Raw genomic sequence first — 18,778 nt, forward strand, 5'->3', positions numbered from 1 at the left:
AAAAAAAAAAAAGGGGGGGGGGTTGTGAGAAAAAAAATGAGAAAAATCTATGAATTACTGATTTGGAGAGAGTCTTTACTTTTTAGATGTTCACCTGGAGCATTCAGATATTTCATCAGCATTACAAATGGAAAGGAGCACAAGGTATTAATTGGGATGAAACTAAAAAAAGGAACTGGATCTGGTCCAACGTTTAGATTATGTGGAACGTTAGTGTTTTCCTAATTTTAAGCACTATTTCTCACTAACCTATATGTAATCATATAGCTGATTTAGTGTTAATAATAATCATCATAAAATGTCAGTATCCTTGCTGGCTAATTTAACCTAAAAATTAGTAAGTCCTATAGCCATGTCATTCAATATGGCAGCAAAATGTGGCTTCTGAGCACTTAAAATGTGGCTAGTCTGAAATAAATGTGCTGTGAGGATAAAATACACACTAGATTTTGAAGACTTAGCTAAAATAAAGAATGTAAAACTATCTAACTTTTTAGACTAATTACATGGTAAAGCAATATTTTGGATATACTGGGTTTAATAAAATATAGTTCTAAAATTCATGTCTTTCTCTTTTACTTCATTTTAATGTGGCTATAAGAAAATTTAAAATAACACATGTGGTTCTCATATTTCTATTCTAGAGTTTTAAACTGATCTTTGCTTTTGCCTCTGCAATTTTACAGAAAGATCACTTATCACTACCATGTTCCAAAGAGCTGCTTATCACATTTAATGCCAGTTACTGAAGAAAAAAATAATCACATTATTTTATATGATAATTCAGTTCTCCACTAGACCTCTAGAATCCATCTATTTAGTCCCTGAGGTAGTATACCCAGTAGAGAAATGCAGATGATTGGCATAAGGCTTCCATATTACTTTAGAGGTAGAGAGCATACTCAATTCTGAATACTTTGACCTAAAATGTCAGATTCTTTTTACCACATTATACAGCTTCCATAAGACATATAATAGGATGGAGCGATTTTCTCTCACTAATAGTAATTACTAAAGAGGAAGAAAGGATATTGTAGTTAAGACAGTTGATCCATTTTTACCCATTATTACCAAATTAGCATCTGATATTTTCACAAAGTGGCATCATGCTCTCTAAATATACCTTTTTAAAGGGAAGTTTGAGCCTTTGATCTTCAACAGTAAGGTTTGTATCAACATAAAATTATAAACACATTTAAAAGACACGTTTAATATTTTTTAAAGAAGAATCTATAAAAGGAAAGAGACAGTCACCTCTATATTCTTTTAGGATGAAAAGAGGGACTGTTGACATCTATATCAAAGTTAGCATATTCTACTGTCTGCTAAATCTACCAAGTAAAAGCAAAAGAATCTACTCAATGGAACATATTTCTCTAAAAAGCTCATAGTATTTCAGTAACTATTAAAAATGTAGTATTTCAGAACACACCAATAGAGAGCCATTTAGAAATCAAGACTCAAAATGTCACTTAGTCTTTCTCTGAATCTAGAACCTTAGATATTATGCAAAAACTGCACAGATACTCTTGCTAAAATATGACATTTCAAAGCAGTGATCATTTATGAGGGTGCCTATAATCCAAAGACTTTTGTTCAAAACCTAATTTCTTACCCCAACCCCAAAGATAGCGAAGGGTGAAGTGGGGCCTGGATACCCAAATACTACCCCAGATGATTCTGAAGCTCACCCAAGGCTGGAGATTGCTGTTTTAGGCATACGTTAATGCACATATATTAATGTTATATTCTTAACAGATTTTTATGCCAAGCAGTGTCTCCTGAATGACATTAGACTGTAAGTATCAGTCAGGTTATAGCTTTTATATCTACTGGAATAGACAAGATAAAAATAACTCAAAGGTCAAGTCTTCACTACGCTCAATAAGACACAATTTAAAAAATCTTTTATAGCACTTGTAATATCCTAATAATACAAAAAGTGCTTTAATGGCAATTTCTAAAATGCTTCTCTTTCAGCCAAAAAACCTTTTGAGTTACTTTGTTAGTTAACAAAATGAAGTTAAATTAAATGATGACTAGATGAACTTACTGTAACAGTTTGGCCTGCCTTCAGCACGTATCTTGAGGTATATTTGTAACTGACTGATGTGTCTCCAATTTTTCTAATCATCTCCCAGCCTCCCATTGGTTGGTCCTATACACAGAAGACAGGGGTAGTATTACTTCAAAGATACAGAAGTTGTGGAATAATCAAATAAATTAATCCATACAGACAGTTAAAACTAAGACGGCTTTATGGACATCTTCCCATGTTTCAGGTTTTCCTACTATAAAAAGAAAACGTGATTTTGTCATTCAGTGAAACAGTAACTTCAACAATGAGTTAACTAGTAAGGTACTTAACTTTAAAGAGGGCAGAACTGGAAGGAAAGGGTATAAACCAAATTAAATGGTCAAATTCACTGCTACATAAGGTGGGTCTTTTAAATTTACATTATTATCTAGCTGTCATAATCACAATTTTAAACATCAAGTACTGGATTACTTCAAGCTTTTAAAATACACATGCATAAGCTTAGAAACAGAAAAAAATCTGTCATTTTCCTTCTGCATCTGTCCCACTTCTGCCCGCATTCAACTCTCTTACATGAAAACATAAGGGGCTCAAAAAAAAAAGGGGGGGGTCAATGTGGCTGGGCACAGTGGCTCACGCCTGTAATCCCAGCACTTTGGAAGGCCAAGGTGGGTGGATCACCTGAGGTCAGGAGTTGGAGACCAGCCTGGCCAACATGGCCAAATGCTGTGTAAAAATATAAAAATTAGCCGGATACAATGGCTCATGCCTGTAGTCCCAGCATTTCTTGAGAGGCCGAGACAGGCAGATCACGAGGTCAGGAGATCAAGGCCATCCTGGCTAACATGCTGAAACCCTGTCTCTACTAAAAATTCAAAAAATTAGCTGGGCATGGTGGTGGGCGCCTGTAGTCCCAGCTTGCACACACCTGAAATCCCAGTTACTCAAGAGGCTGAGGCAGGAGAATTACTTGAGCCGGAAGGTAGAGGTTGCAGAGCCAAGATTAAGCCACTGCACACCAATCTGGAGTCATTAAGTTAATAAATGAAAAAATATCCACCATTTTCATCCAATTGCTCTAACTTCTTCACAAATCTGGCTAGGGCAGAGAATAACAATACTAATTTATCCTCAGAAAAACCACTACAATAAAAGGAACATGCTTTTCAAAAAAGCCCTGGCTCTCTAGAGAAGAGTTAATGTTTAAACTACTAAGGGCACCACCTCCTACTCCTCCTTTTATTTTATGAATTTAAGTAAAAAGAATATAAATCCTTATTCCATGAAGACTTAATGAATCCAAACAAAAACTAAGGAGCTTTCACAATTGCAAGATAGCCTGGAAATCTGTAAAGCCTTGCTAGAAAAAAAAAATGGGTCTATTTTTTTTACCTGTTCGGAAGTGTTCTTCAAGCGGATAAATTTCCCATCAACATCAATTTCTTCAATGCAAACATTCCCAGTGGCTGAGGCGGAATGAGAGATGCTAACACTGCTACTTGCCTCTGATTCTTCCACATCAACCCTCTTCCGCTTTCCTCTAGTCGTACGTACACTGCGACTTGAGGATGCTCGGGATACTGTCACACGGGAAGAAGGGCTTGGAGAGAGCTTCAATCTATATAGGAAAAATAAAACAATTTATTTTTAAAACACATATGCCCTTCTTGCCTTTAAAAAAAAAGGGGAGAGGGCTGAACATGGTGGCTCATGCCTGTAATCTCACAGCACTTTGGGAGGCCAAGGCAGGTAGACTGCTTGAGGTCAGTTAATTCAAGACCAGTCTGACCAACATGGTGAAACCCCATCTCTACTAAAAATAAAAAAAATTAGCTGGGCATGGTGGCAGGCGCCTGTAATACCAGTTACTTGGGAGGCTGAGGCAAGAGAACTGCTTGAACCCCAGAGGCAGAGATTGCAGTAAGCCAAGATCGCACCACTGCACTCTAATCTGGGTGACTCTATCTCAAAAAAACAAAACAAAACAACAAAAACAAGGCCAGGCACAATGGCTCACAACTGTAATCCCAACACTTTGGGAGGCTGAGACAGGCGGATCACTTGATCAAGACCAGCCTGGGCAATGCAACAAAACCTTGCCTCTACAAAAAATACAAAAATTAGCCAGACATGGTGGCTCACACCTGTGGTGGCAGCTACTTGGGAAGCTGAGATAGAAAGACAGCTTGAGCCCAGGAGGCTAAAGTTGCAGTGAGCCAAGATTGTGCCAGTGACCTCCAGCCTGGGTGACAGGGCAAGGCCCTGTCTCAAATAATAATAATAATAATGATATCCCAATGAATTTCTAAAGCAAAATATTACTTACAATCTGTTAGCCAAAGCCAAAGTTTACCTTAAATAAGGTAAACTTTTTATAAGAAGACACCCATCATCAATTTTCTTCAAAAAAAAAAAAAAATCTGAATGTCTTCTCTAGGGATAAAAGTAATATAACCATAATGCAGGAAGTCTAATAAACAGGTGTAGAAGAAGGTCGTCTGATCCACCACCACCCACCACAGCCACTGTTACAGTTAGTGTACTATTTTCTCTTTGCATACCTGTATTTTCTTGTGATCGCAATGGACATAATAGTGCCTGACTTTTTATTCTAAATCAGGCACTTTCCTTTTGGAACTCTTTGTTTTTCTGAAATAGAGTTTCACTCTTGTCCATGCCACAGTGCAGTGGCAATCTTGGCTCACTGCAACCTCTGCCTCCCAGTTCCAAGAGATTCTCCTACCTCAGCCTCCAGAGTAGCTGGGATTACAGGCATGCATGGCCACGCCTGGCTAATTTTGTATTTTTAGTAGAGACAGGCTTTCTCCATGTTGGTCAGGCTGGTCTTGAACTCTCGACCTCAGGTGATCCACTCACCTTGGCCTCCCAAAGTGCTGGGATTCCAGGCATGAACCACTCACTCACTGCACCTGGCTCTTTTGAAACTCTTTTCTGAAAACAGGTATCGAAAAGATTTATACATTGACCAGATTTAAAATACATGTAAAGCCAGCTGGGTGTGGTGGCTCATGTCTTGTCATACCAATACTTTGGGTGGCCGAGGGGGTGAATCATTTGAAGTCAGGAGTTCGAGACCAGCCTGGCCAACATGGTAAAACCTCATCTCTACTAAAAATACAAAATTAGCTGGGTATGGTGGCACACACCTGTAATCCCAGATACTTGGGAGGCTGAGGCAGGAAAATTGCTTGAACACAGGAAGCAGAGGCTACAGTGAGCCAAGATCACACCACTGCACTCTAGCCTGGGCAAGAGGGTCAGACGCTGTCTCAAAAAAATAAAATATATGTAGAGTCTCTTTTAGCCAATTTGGTATTTCCAAATCACAAAAACATTTAAAATCTCAAAGAACTATTCCACCCTGATGCAGTTCAGCATTTAAAGTAATAATAAAAAACTAAGAGTACTTGAGCAACACTTTGTCTGTTAAGGTAAAAATATTATCTATGACTACCTCTATACCTAGATGTTAGAAGAAATGACCGAAAAAATAATTAAAGTTCTTTTAAAAATGCTGCTATTTATTTTTCTTTAAATAAAAAGGGTGAGGGGCAAAAAGTGGACCATAAGATAGGGTGAGGCTTAAGTTCCTTACCTCTCTTCTTCGCCCTCTAAGAGTTTCCTGTAAGCACTGATTTCCATGTCCAGCGCTAACTTTACATCAAGAAGCTGTTCATAGTCATTCAGCTGTTGCTGCATCTGATCTCTTATTTCTGCCATCTCTCTCTCTTTGTCTGTCAGCATGCGACGAGAGTTGTCTTTTTCTTTAGCAAGCAAGTCCTCTAATTCTTGAATCCTTTCCAAACATGCTCTAGACTTAAGATACAAGGAAACACATTTACTTTCTAGGAACATTCCAACATTAGCACCAGGCAGCTATTTTAAACCATGTCCTAGACTGGAAAACAAGTACAACCCTATGGAATCTCTAACTCACTAGAACTGAAGAGATTTTAAGAAATTAAAACCCAAAATTCCTCAAATACAAAACACAGACCTCAGGAAAGTTTTGGCTAATAAAAGAATCAAAGATATATTCCCCAAATGTAAGTTCTGTAAATATACGTATATTGTTTTCTGTACTTAGCCAAAAAAATTTTAAGCTGTGGTTTTGGTAAAAGTCAAGTCTGACTCCCTTACAAAGCCTTTACTTCCAAAAGTATAAATTAAATAAAGAACTTAAAAAGATATAAACTGACAGACAAAATAAACCTAAGAGTAGGTAAAAGTGTGTTTTAGCAGACTGCTGAGGAATATTCAGAAACCAAGGCAAAGGAACTCTGGTTACCATGTGGAAGGTACTACCTAATGTTCCTTTAGGATTGGTGGGCTATCTCCTGTTCAGTTAGCACACAAAGGCCATACAATATAGGGCTGGGTGATAAAGTTTCACAGTAAACATAAAAACTATATATTTGGCATTAAAAAATTTAAAAATCACACATCCTACACCAGAAAGTTCATCTTAGAAACCTTGTGGCTCACTGGGTAATTATTCTTCTGTGTTTCTTCATGACAGAATTCATCTCAGTAGCCTCAGAAAGTGACAATCAACTCAAAAAGACTGATGGATAGCTTAGGCCTCAGAATCATAAGTACCCGCAACAGTGCAGGAGAGGAAGGACATCTAATGTGCAAAAACTAAATTTGGAAGGCTAGAGATAAAAAGGAACTACCCGGCCGGGCGTGGTGGCTCAAGCCTGTAATCCCAGCACTTTGGGAGGCTGAGGCGGGTGGATCACGAGGTCAAGAGATCGAGACCATCCTGGTCAACATGGTGAAACCCTGTCTCTACTAAAACTACAAAAAATTAGCTGGGCATGGTGGCGCGTGCCTGTAGTCCCAGCTACTCAGGAGGCTGAGGCAGGAGAATTGCTTGAACCCAGGAGGCGGAGGTTGCGGTGAGCCGAGATCGCGCCATTGCACTCCAGCCTGGGTAACAAGAGCGAAACTCCGTCTCAAAAAAAAAAAAAAAAAAAAAAAAAAAAAAAAAAAAAAAAAAAAAAAAGGAACTACCCAATACATAAAAACTATACTTTTGCTGGTTAAATTTACTTCTCACAGTAGTATAGGTTCAAAATTTTGAAATTGCTTTAACATATACTTGGGCTGAATCGATAAGTAAATGGATGATAAATACTAGGTTTCTTACTCTCAGAGAGAAAAGTCATAGATATGTCAGAGAGGACACCAAATATGAATACTGTGGTACTAGATTCAAGTCAGAGACATCTGTATGAATTCATGTTTACCTTAATATAAACACAAATGATCAGACAGAAAAACAGTTATAAATATGTGTGTACACTTGGGTTAGCATCCATAAAATACTACCTACTTTTACTGGTGAGAGGGCTGAGAAGCAGTGACAACCCAGGACCAGTGAGCACACTCAGTGACCAGATCTTAATTTCTATATACCATTCTCCAATAACAAGAACCAGGGCTCCTTGGAGAAATGGATAATTCTAGGACTTGGGCAGGGAAAACGCAAGATGGGCCTACAGCATGTTATAGTACCAGAAAGCAACAAAGTGCTCAAAAAGCAATGGGACACAGTGCCCAACCTGACAGAACTCCCAACAGCCAAAGGTGAAACGATCCAAGCCAAAAATGTAAATACTGCAGTATTAACTTACAACCCAAAGTATAAATGCCCATAAGTCCATACTAACACAAACAAACAAATAAACAAACAAGGAATGGTCAAATCTTTACAAAAGAATACCATTTGATAAATGTAGATCTCCCCACAGAATGTGGTGCTTAAGATCCTGTCCTTCACCCTTGAGGGTGGGCTGAACTTAGTGACCTGCTTCCTATGAACAGTGTATGAAAAGGGAAAACTAGTAGTGCTGTTGACAGTGGAGAAACATGGCAAACACTATCTTAAACCAAGCACCACCAGTGACGTCATATGGATATCACCTATGTGCAATCCCAGATATGATGTGACAAAACGGGCACCTAAAACCCCAAATCCCAGTCTAATCATGTGAAAAGCACCAGAGAAATCCAAATTGGGGGACAGTCTATAGGATACCTGAGCAATCCTACGCAAGGCTCAAGCTCATAAAAAACAAGGAAAGCCCAAGAAAATGTCAGAGACCAGGGGAGGCATGTGGCACCTGGAACAGAAAGAGGATAATAGAAAAACTGGTGAAATCCAAAGTCTGGAGTCTAGTTCACAGTAATATATCAATGTCAGTTTCTTACTTTTGAAAAATACACTATGGTAACATAAGGATGCTAACAACAGGGGAAACTGGGTGAAGGAAAAACAGAACTGTCTATACTACTTTGCCAACTTTTCTGTAAATCTAAAATTATGCCAAAATAACAAGGTTATTTTAAAAATAATCAGGAGTCACTCTGAACCTATTCGGGGGTAGAGGGGGTGCCTGGTTCACATGCAAACAAAAAAAAATATTTTTAAAGAAAAAAAATGACAATCGATTAATTAAATTACAGAGTAGTATATGACTTGACATACTATTTAGACAGGCACTCCTCTTAAGACGGGTATTACGAAGGTAATCCCTGAACCTCAGAGAACTTGCATTTAACTGCATTTGCAAATATCATGCTATAAATGGAGAAATCCATTTCCCCTCTACCATGTTTTTTGTATATCAGAGGTAGCAGAACAAACGAGCAAAAAGGAGAGTTGACGAGAGATACAAACTGCCCAAGATTCACAGATAACCTAAGCCCAGATTTATAAACCCAATAATGTCTCTGACTGCCTTTGATGTTGCAGAGCTGTTTAAGGGGAAGTCAAAATCTAGGTATAGAAGTTTTAAAGTTACTCTGAATCATTCTGTATTTTAAATAGAAATATTTAAATTCTATTTTCAGTCACTGCACTTACACTTGTGTAGTGAAATATAAGGAACACAGTATGAGAAGTTAGACCTAGGTTCTCCTTTCTAATTCTGCCATTAACTACCTATGAGACTATAAGCAAGCTGTAATTAACCTCACTAAACCAGTTTCCACATAAGGAAAATGAAGAGATCTAACTAACTAGATTATCTCTCAGATATTGCCTCTAACCCTAAATTTTATGACTTCTGATGATCTTAGGTTTTTTTTATTTTTTTACAGTATGTAATGTAATTGTACTGGTTTATTAAGGTCTAGCTGCAACAAAAGTCTCCAGAATCTAGGTGTCAGAAAAACAAAAGTTCGAGGTGTTTTTAAGTACCATGCTATACTCTTCTCTAAGGCAAGCAAGCGCTAACTGGCCCCAAGTCAAAAATCTAGAAATGCTATAAACGATGTAAAATCTCTAATTCCAAAACATAACACTGCTACCATCTATATATTATTTAAATATATCTTCTAAAATCAGTATTTTAAATGCCATGTCAATTTTAAGTGAAATTTAAGAAGTACTTCACCAACCTGAGTTATTTAACCGAAAGGAAATTCTTATGGCCCAATAGGCAGCATGATGAAACTGATATGACTCAGCAACAAACACTATTAAGATACACAATAGGGAAATATTCAAAGAAATAACATTTTTCTTTTTGATGATTTTTCTAAGGCTAAAATTTATCAACTAATAAAAATATTCCTCAAAATATACTGTTTACCATAAAGTCTGTTACCAATAATGAATGGAGGAAAAGATTCACCCACAGACAGAGAAATTAAAAACTACTTTGGCTAAAGGGAAATGCTCTTCTTCTATTTACTAATGAATTAGCTTCTGGAAACCCCCAGTTCCCTTTCTAACATTACTTAAAAACCACTAAGTTAAGGTCAATAAAAAAAATTGCAGCCAGGCGCGGTGGCTCACAGCTGTAATCCCAGCACTTTGGGAGGCCAAGGAGGGAAGATCACCTGAGGTCAGGAGTTCCAGACCAGCCTGGCTAACATGGTAAAACCCTGTTTCTACTAAAAATAAGAAAAATTAGCCAGGCACGGTGGCACACACCCGTAACCCCAGCTACTCGGGAGGCTGAGGCAGGAGAATCATTTGAACCCAGGAGGCAAAGGTTGCATGCCACTGCACTCCAGCTTGGGCAACAAAAGCAAAATTCTATCTTTAAAAAAAAAAAAAAAAAAAAAAAAAAGAAAACTTGCAAAAATGGGAATGCAATTAACAGGCAAACAGGGAAAAGGCTTGGATCTGGGTCAATAAGTGTCAGAGCCCACTGCTACTGATTAATAACACTAGACTCGCCTCAGTTTCCTCATCCAAAGTACAATAAAGATCCACCCCAAGAGAAGATCTGTACTAAGTAAATCAAACGGATTAAGCAGCAGCCAAAAAAATAGTAAGAGTAGGAAAAAATAAAATTGAGAGACAGTAAGTAGTATACAATTTACTATTAGTAAATGGAAAAGAGTAGTGAATGCCAACTCAGCATAAGAACAGAGAGGCCCATTTTTAGAAAACTACCTGTTAAGACAGGGATATAATCTGAATGTTTGTGTTCCCATAAAGTTCATGTCTAAATCCTAACTCTCAAGGTGATGATATTAAGAGGTGGGGCTTTTGTGTGGTAATTAGATCATGAAGAAAGCCGTAGTGATTGCGATTCATGCCTTTATAAAATAGGGCCAAGGGAGCTCATTCACCCTTCAACCGTGTGAGGACACAGCAAGAAGGCCCAATCGATAAATCAGGGAACAGCCCTCACCAGGCAGATACCCAATCTGCCAGTGTCTTGACCTTGCATTTCCCAGCCTCCAAAACAGAAATAATTTCCAACGTTTCTCTTGTTTGTAAGCTAGCAGGTCAATAGCAGTTTGTTATAGCAGCCCAAAAGGATTAAGACAGATGGTGCAATGGAAAAAAGATTATCTATTAAATTTCTAAAAGTAAATCTTCTTTGAAGAGAATGAGGTATAAAAGAAAAAACTGAGAACAAGTAGAGAAACCCATTTATCAGTCTGCAGCCTCTGGGCAAGTCATCAAACTCACCTAGATCTATGGTTATACAGAATGAATTCAGAGGTGCTTCCAGCTCTACAGTTACATGAAAATCTTCAAAACACTATCAGCACAAAACAGGTTTAAAATAAGTTAAAAATTTGTGCTGTAAGTAACAAAGCACATGATAGGCAATGTAAGAGCTCCTATGTTAACTAAATTCTTTTTTATCACCCCATTTTATGTGACTCATTTTCTGCTTTACTTCTAAGTTCCTGCAATAAATGTCATCAGTTTTATAATTAGAAACACTTTACTAAAAATGGTAAAAAGAAAAAGGAAGAAAAGCCTCATCAAGAGTAAAGTTTATTCTTATGTGGAAAATTCAAAACAAGATTTCCTCCCTTGAGAAAAACAGAAGCTGAAGTTATTTCCAAAATAATTAAGGTGACATGTAAATTGCTGAATCACTCTGAATGCATATATGAAGTATACGTACTTTGTGTCCACACTGACACCACCCTAGGCTGAAAATGATCTGACGTAGGGCAGCACCTGAAGCACATCATCACGCCCTGGTAGATAGACTGTGTCCACACTGACACCACCCTAGGCTGAAAATGATCTGAAGTAGTGCAGCACCTGAAGCACACCATCACGCCCTGGTAGATAGCCAGTCAACACAGCCAGCAATAATGCCATTTGTCACTTAAGTGTACCAACAAATTAATGAGTCACTAAATTCTTATTGGAATATGCAAATTAAAGCTACTTCCCTGGATCCTAATTATTATATACTTTAAGCACTAAAGAACTTGTCTAGAAACACAAAGCATTCACCACCCAAAAAGAATTTTTGCATGTTTTTCTTCATTTTGGTTTTCAAATGATATAAAAAAGGAATGTGTTGAGAATAACTCTGTAGAGATGAAGCTGTTAGAGAAGGCAAAAGATGTCGGTCCTAGGGTAAGTCTAGTGAATAAACTAGCAGGCTGCTTCCTTGAGGGCAAGTCCCTTAGCTCTGTGTAATCTACTAATTAGGAATAATAGTATCTGCTCAAATAACGTTTATGCAATGCAAAATGAACTAATCTACAAAAGTACTGTGCAGACCAAAGCACAGGATAACATCATCCTCTGTGACAAACAGAGGGAGGAGGGACATCAGGCAGAACAAAGCAGGTAGGTGCCCATGGTGAACGTGGCCTTCAATTCTAACTTCTTACAGAAACATGCTTACTTACCTCTTTCTGTAGATTAGAAAGCTGAGATGAAAGGCTCTCAATTCTCATGCGGCTTTCCATCAGTTCTTCCCTGGCACTGTTAACAGTAGAAGTATTCATCTCTGATGACAGCCTGGCATTCTCAAGCTAAAAGGAGAAGCAAACCATAGTCAGTCTTATCTAGAGCACTGAAACAAACAAGGAAGCATGATTCACCTCAAGGTATTTCAAACCTAAGTCCTGCTGGTAACTGGTTGATGAAACACAGGAAAAGCATCATGAAGTTTGCTGACATGGCATGAATGAAATATTGAAGTAATAAACTTTGGGTAAAAGTCTAGGTATATTACGATTCTTAAAACTCATTATTTAGGAAATGACTCTAAAATAGTCACACAGAATTATGGTCATTCATGTTTGTAAGAAAGCAAACATCATATATCCCTAACGCACCGAATCCAACACAGAATATAAAGCAACGAGCAGAAAATACTAGTTTATAGATTAGTTCAAACCAGATAGAAATACTTCCTTTCAGAAGAGAAAAAAAAAAAAAAAGCTCCTCGAGTAAAATACAAATCCCACGACACTGCTGTGTATGTGTGTCTCAGGCACACGGTCCTGTGACTTCTCCCTGGCTCCCTGTAAGGCCACAAAGTAACTCATCCTTACTTTAGTTCATTCGCTGTCTAGCTCAATGGGTAATCTTGGATAAATGTTATACAACTGAAGTTACTGTTTATAATAAGAGATCTTTCATTAATTACCACTTCATAGACTAGATAAGAAGCAACATGAACAGTTTAAGGCCATGCAATGAAAATTTTTAATAACTCTGACTCTAAGTCGGCCTCAAAAAAATCTTTTTAATCAAATCATATAACATTTAAAACAAGGTAAAATCATTTACCAGGAAAGCCTATATTAGTTGGTGATTTTTATGAATTCTTGCATGGTCTGCTAATGTAAACGGGAAGTTTCTGCAATTTTTATTAAGTGAATAATAGTGACAGAAGAAGAAACACCAGAGACTTTTCATTTGGCCCTTGTGCAAAAAACCCCAACATGTAGTAGTTGCAATCTGTGCACAGTGACGACGTGAAAGTGAGAGCTAATGCAACTGGACATTCATTTACTACTAAATGGATGTAGATGTCGGCAGCGTGATCAGTACTTGTTATTGGAAGAAAGGTATTTCACATGGCTTGGGTTCAGCTCTGGTGTAATATGAATGATCAATAGGACAAAAAGACAAATCCTTACCTCTAATAAAATTGGAACAACCCTACATTTTTTCCAGTAACTTTTAGTAACATTTAGTTTATAGAAAACTGCACTTTAAAAAAAAAAAAAACAACAGTTTTTCTATATATTTCATGGAGGCTAGTGGAATCATTTTTAAAAAGAACCAGATAAACATCAAGCCATGTTCTTCATGGGATCTGTGAAGTAATGATTTTAAGAGTTCAAAAGACTCTTCTGAAGACAGAGCTCACTTTGGCATGGTAAGTCTGCTCCAGCTCTTCCTTATACAGCCTCACTTGGGCATCATGTTGCTCTCTCATCTCATGAAGGGCTTGAGCCAGCTTGTACTCGTACTCAATCTGACGCCCAGAATCCACCTCTACCAAGCGCGTTTCATGTTTCCTTCTGGTCTCATTAATCTCCTGGGGAAAAAAGAAATAAAAAACATAAAGCCAAGTTACTTACTGTGGCTGCACTGGTACAGATCTGAGTGACATCACAGCCAACTGAAGTTTCACATACAAACCTCCTGTTTGTCCTAAAGCATTCATGTGAATAAACACTTTTTTGCCTCTTAGTTTTCAGTTGAGAAGATATTTGAAATGAAACTAATGACAGAAGTCATAGCATCTCAAGCCCTAGGAATTTCCTATTCCTTTTCAGGAGCATAGCTATTTATTTTTCTGAAGCCAAGGAAAGGCCTGGATGACCTACTAAATTACCATGCAATCAGGGATTTATAGACAGTAAACTATACTAAACACTAAGCAAAAATTATTTTTCTAAATTGTTTCATTGATAATCCCTCTTTAAAAAAAACAAAGCACATGGAAAGGTAAACTTACCAGTCATGATAAATTTAAGTAAAAATTTATGTGTAATGAAACTACTTCCTTTTTCTTTCTTGGAGATGGAGTCTCACTGTCACTCGCCCAGGCTGGAGTGCAGTGGCATGATCTCAGCTCACTGCAACCTCTACCTCCCGGGTTCAGGCAATTCTCCTGTCTCAGCCTCTCTAGTAGCTGGGATCATAAGCGCACACCACCATGCCTGGCCAATTTTTGTATTTTTAGTAGAGACGGGATTTCCCCGTGTTGGCCAGACTGGTCTCAAACTCCTGACTGCAGGTGATCAACCTGCCTCAGCCTCCCAAAGTGCTGGGATTACAAGAGTGAGCCACCACACCCTGCCATAAAACTATTTTCTTAGACATAATAACAGGCAGAACAAGCTAATTTATATGATTTCGTTTAAATGCTGGTATTAAACTATCAAGTATATGGTATCAAGTGATACAGGATCTTATTAACAATGTAAGTTGACTAACTCAAATAAATATATGAAAATTTTTCTACTAAAGAATAGAAGTATCCCACAGTTTTGGGGTTTCATTTTCTTTTTAAACCAGTTTTTAGCTGGTGTTCATGAAGAACAGTGAGTACCTAGAACTGTACCACTAATTAAAGGAAATCCTAATAAGGTGCATTTTTTTACATAGCTGCGTCATGCCATCCTTTGGGCCCTCTGCTAGAAAAGTAGAATCAAGACTCCCTTCCTCTCCGCAGGTCCCGCCTAGGCGGCTGCCCGTGACCTGCCTGGGCGCAGGGAACGGAAAGCCAGAAGGAGCAAGACGAGTTCAGTTCGCCATGGGGCTGTTTGGAAAAACCCAGGAGAAGCCACCCAAAGAACTGGTCAATGAATGGTCATTGAAGATAAGAAAGGAAATGAGAGTTGTTGACAGGCAAATAAGGGATATCCAAAGAAAAGAAGAAAAAGTGAAACGATCTGTGAAAGATGCAGCCAAGAAGGGCCAGAAGGATGTTTGTGTAGTTCTGACCAAGGAGATGATCAGGTCAAGGAAGGCCATGAGCAAGCTGTAGGCATCCAAAGCGCACATGAACTCGGTGCTTATGGGGATAAAGAACCAGCTCGCGGTCTTGTGAGTGGCTGGTTCCCTGCAGAAGAGCACAGAAGTGATGAAGGCCATGCAAAGTCTGGTGAAGATTCCAGAAATTCAGGCCACCATGAGGGAGCTGTCCAAAGAAATGATGAAGGCTGGGATCATAGAGGAGATGTTAGAGGACACTTTTGAAAGCATGGACGATCAGGAAGAAATGGAGAAAGAGGCAGAAATGGAAATTGACAAAATTCTATTTGAAATTACAGCAGGGGCCTTGGGCAGAGCACCCAGTAAAGTGACTGATGCCCTTCCAGAGCCAGAACCTTCAGGAGCTGCCTCAGAGGATGAGGGAGAGGAAGAAGCTCTGGAGGCCATGCAGTCACGGCTGGCCACACTCCGCAGCTAGGGGCTGCCTACACACTCCTCTGAAGAGCTGCCATTTTATGTGTCTCTTGTACTACACCTCTGTTGTGAGGACTACCATTTTGGAGAAGGTTCTGTTTGTCTCTTTTCACTCTCTGCCTAGGTTTTGGGATCGCAAAGGGATTGTTCTTATAAAGGTTGCGTAAATAAATGCATCATTTTTCGGAGTATTAAAAAAAAGAAAAGTAGAATCAAGTCTCAAATAGTGCCTTTTTAATTGTATCTTCTAGTATTATAGATACAAGACAGTATTGTATCATACCTACGTGAAGGTAAAATATCTTGTACCTGCTTTATGATACGTAGTAGTGACTGTGCTTTATCAGAGCTGTTTTCAATGATGTTATTCTAGAATGTTTTCTTTCTAGATGATTCAGAAGCTAATATAAAAAAATGGTGCCAGGTACCACAACAGTAACAGAACTTTGCAATTTTCTGGGGTTTTGTTTTGTACCTTTTTATTCCCCTTTTTTTAAATGGAGTGTGCTGGATGTCTCTATAATTTTGTTCAGATGATTGCAGAACCTGGAAAAGCTGTTGTTGCTATTGATACATAACATACTGCTCTTAGTTTTTTAAATAAATAAATATATATATGCATATATATTTAATTTGAATTTTTGGAAACCTTAGGTGTGCTATCAACTTTGGAAAAAGTATCCCAGTTTACTGTGTTGAGTTGGCATTGTACAGAAATTAACAGCCAGCCATATTGGTCTAGAAACGTTACTTAATTTTTTTTCCATTTGTACAGGGGTAACACACTGTATTAAATATGTAAGGTCTTATCTACATGGGTTTGATTACAGAAACTAATAAAGTATTCTCTAAATTTAAAAAAAAAAAAAAAAAAAAAAAAAAAAAAAAATAAAAAAAAAAAAAAAAAAAAAAAAAAAAACAGAAGTAGTTGTCATGATCCTTTACTCTGTTTTAAGGAACTGTGTAAATACAATTAGAATGGAAGGCCAAGCACAGTGGCTCACACCTATAATCCTAGCACTTTGGGAAGCTGAAACGGGTAGATCACCTGAAGTCAGGAGTTCAAGACCAGCCTGGCCAACATGGTGAAACCCCGTCTCCACTAAAATACAAAAATTAGCTGGGCATGATGGCAGGTGTCTGCAATCCCAGCTACTGGGAAGGCTGAGACAGAAGAATTGCTTGAACCTGGGATGCAGTAAGCCAAGATCATGCCACTGCACTCCAGCCTGGACAGCTGAGTGACACTCAATCACAAAAAAAAAAAGAAAAGAAAAAAAAATTAGAATGGTAATATCTAAAGAAGCCACAAGAGGGAAGTATAACCCACCAAAGTTGCTGTTTGTGTACGTTAGTTCATGTATTTTCCTGTGCATTTCTTTATCTTTCTCTTAGCCACTGCACAGGAGCACGCACTTGACAAAAATCAGAAAACCAAGTTCAAATTACAGTTCTGCTGTCATCCTCCCAGAAATCATATCTATTTCATGAAGCAAATAATACCTAAATCATAAAAACATTGAAAAGAACTACTAATGGTTTGCCCTTCCTTTATCTATCTCCTCCTTCCTCTTTTTTCTCCTTCCTTTTTCCCCACAACTGTTCATAATAAGTTAGTTAGATATTATTACTGAACACATACCATCAATGTAAAAAAAAGTTAGGCCAGAGTAGTGGTTCACACCTGTAATCCCAGCACTTTGGGAGGCTGAGGCCGGTGGATCACTTGAGGCCAGGAGTTTGAGACCAGCCTGGCCAATACGGTGAGACTTACAAAAAAACAATACTAAAAAAAAAAGAAAAAAATTAGCCAGTTGTGAGGGTGTGAACCTGTAATCCTAGCTACTCAAGAGGCTGAGGCACAAGAATCACTTGAACCCAGGAGGCACAGGTTGCAGTGAGCCAAGATCATAGCACTGTACTCCAGCCTGGGCAACAGAGTGAGACTCTGTCTCTTTAAAAAAAAAAAAAAAATTTAATTTTTTTTATTTAAAGTAAAAAAGGCCGGGCATGGTGGCTCACGCCTAAATCCCAGCACTCCAGGAGGCCGAGGCGAAAGGATTACTTGAGTTCAGAAATTTGAGACCAGACTGGCCAAAATGGTGAAACCCTGTCTCTACCAAAAATACAAAACTTAGCCGGGTGTGGTGGTGCATGCCTATAGTTCCAGCTACCCCGGAGGCCGAGGCAGGAGAATCAATTGAACCCAGGAAGTGAAGGTTGCAGTGAGCCAAGATCACACCACTACACTCCAGTCTGGGCAACAGAGTAGGACTCTGTCTCCAAAAACAATTAAAAAAAAAAAATTGAGAGGAATAACTTAAAATCCATTCTAAAAAAGGCAAAAGCCAAAAATTCAAAGATGTGACATAAACACTCTAAAATAAATACACACACACACACACACACACACACACACACACACACACACACACGTACGCATATATACATCGTTTTTTTGAAGACGGAGTCTCACTCTGTCACCAGGCTGGAGTGTGGTGGTGAGATCTCAGCTCATTGCAGCCTCCGCCTCCCAGGTTCAAGCGATTCTCCTGCCTCAGCCTCCCGAGTAGCTGGGACTACAGGCTGTGCACCACCATGCCCAGCTAATTTTTATACTTTTAGTAGAGACAGGGTTTCACCATGTTGGCCAGGATGGTCTCCATCTCTTGACCTCGTGATCCACCCGCCTCAGCCTCTCAAAGTGCTAGGATTACAGGAGTGAGCCACCACGCCCAGCCTCTAAAAATATTAAATGACTTTTTACTGATGTCATTTTTTTATGTAGAATCAGTGACCTGGCTGGGCGCGGTGGCTCACACTTGTAATCCCAGCACTTTGGGAGGCCGAGGCGGGTGGATCACGAGGACAGGAGTTCGAGACCAGCCTGACCAACATGGTAAAACCTTATCTCTACTAAAAATATAAAAATTAGCTGGGCGTGGTGGCACATGCCTGTAATCCCAGCTACTCAGGAGGCTGAGGCAGGAGAATTGCCTGAACCTGGGAGGTGGAGGTTGCAGTGAGCCAAGATCGTGCCACTGCACTCCAGCCTGGGCCAC

General features: G+C 38.7%; 1 protein-coding gene and 1 pseudogene across 1 annotated transcript in view; one reads left to right on the forward strand and one right to left on the reverse strand.

The window, feature by feature from the left end:
- Positions 1 to 18,778, reverse strand: part of LMNB1 (lamin B1) — a 62,482-nt gene that overhangs the window by 14,615 nt on the left and 29,089 nt on the right. The window contains exons 4-8 of the mRNA XM_017501003.2: positions 13,666 to 13,836; positions 12,191 to 12,316; positions 5,655 to 5,875; positions 3,431 to 3,656; positions 2,054 to 2,158 (exon numbers count right to left, since the gene is read on the reverse strand). Coding sequence (XP_017356492.1) covers positions 2,054 to 2,158; positions 3,431 to 3,656; positions 5,655 to 5,875; positions 12,191 to 12,316; positions 13,666 to 13,836 — 849 coding nt within the window. The remainder of the gene's footprint in view (positions 1 to 2,053; positions 2,159 to 3,430; positions 3,657 to 5,654; positions 5,876 to 12,190; positions 12,317 to 13,665; positions 13,837 to 18,778) is intronic.
- On the forward strand, positions 14,808 to 15,904 carry LOC108284318 (annotated as a pseudogene).

This window comes from Cebus imitator, unplaced genomic scaffold (assembly GCF_001604975.1).
Source record: "Cebus imitator isolate Cc_AM_T3 unplaced genomic scaffold, Cebus_imitator-1.0 Scaffold275, whole genome shotgun sequence".
Taxonomy (NCBI): Eukaryota; Metazoa; Chordata; class Mammalia; order Primates; family Cebidae; genus Cebus; species Cebus imitator.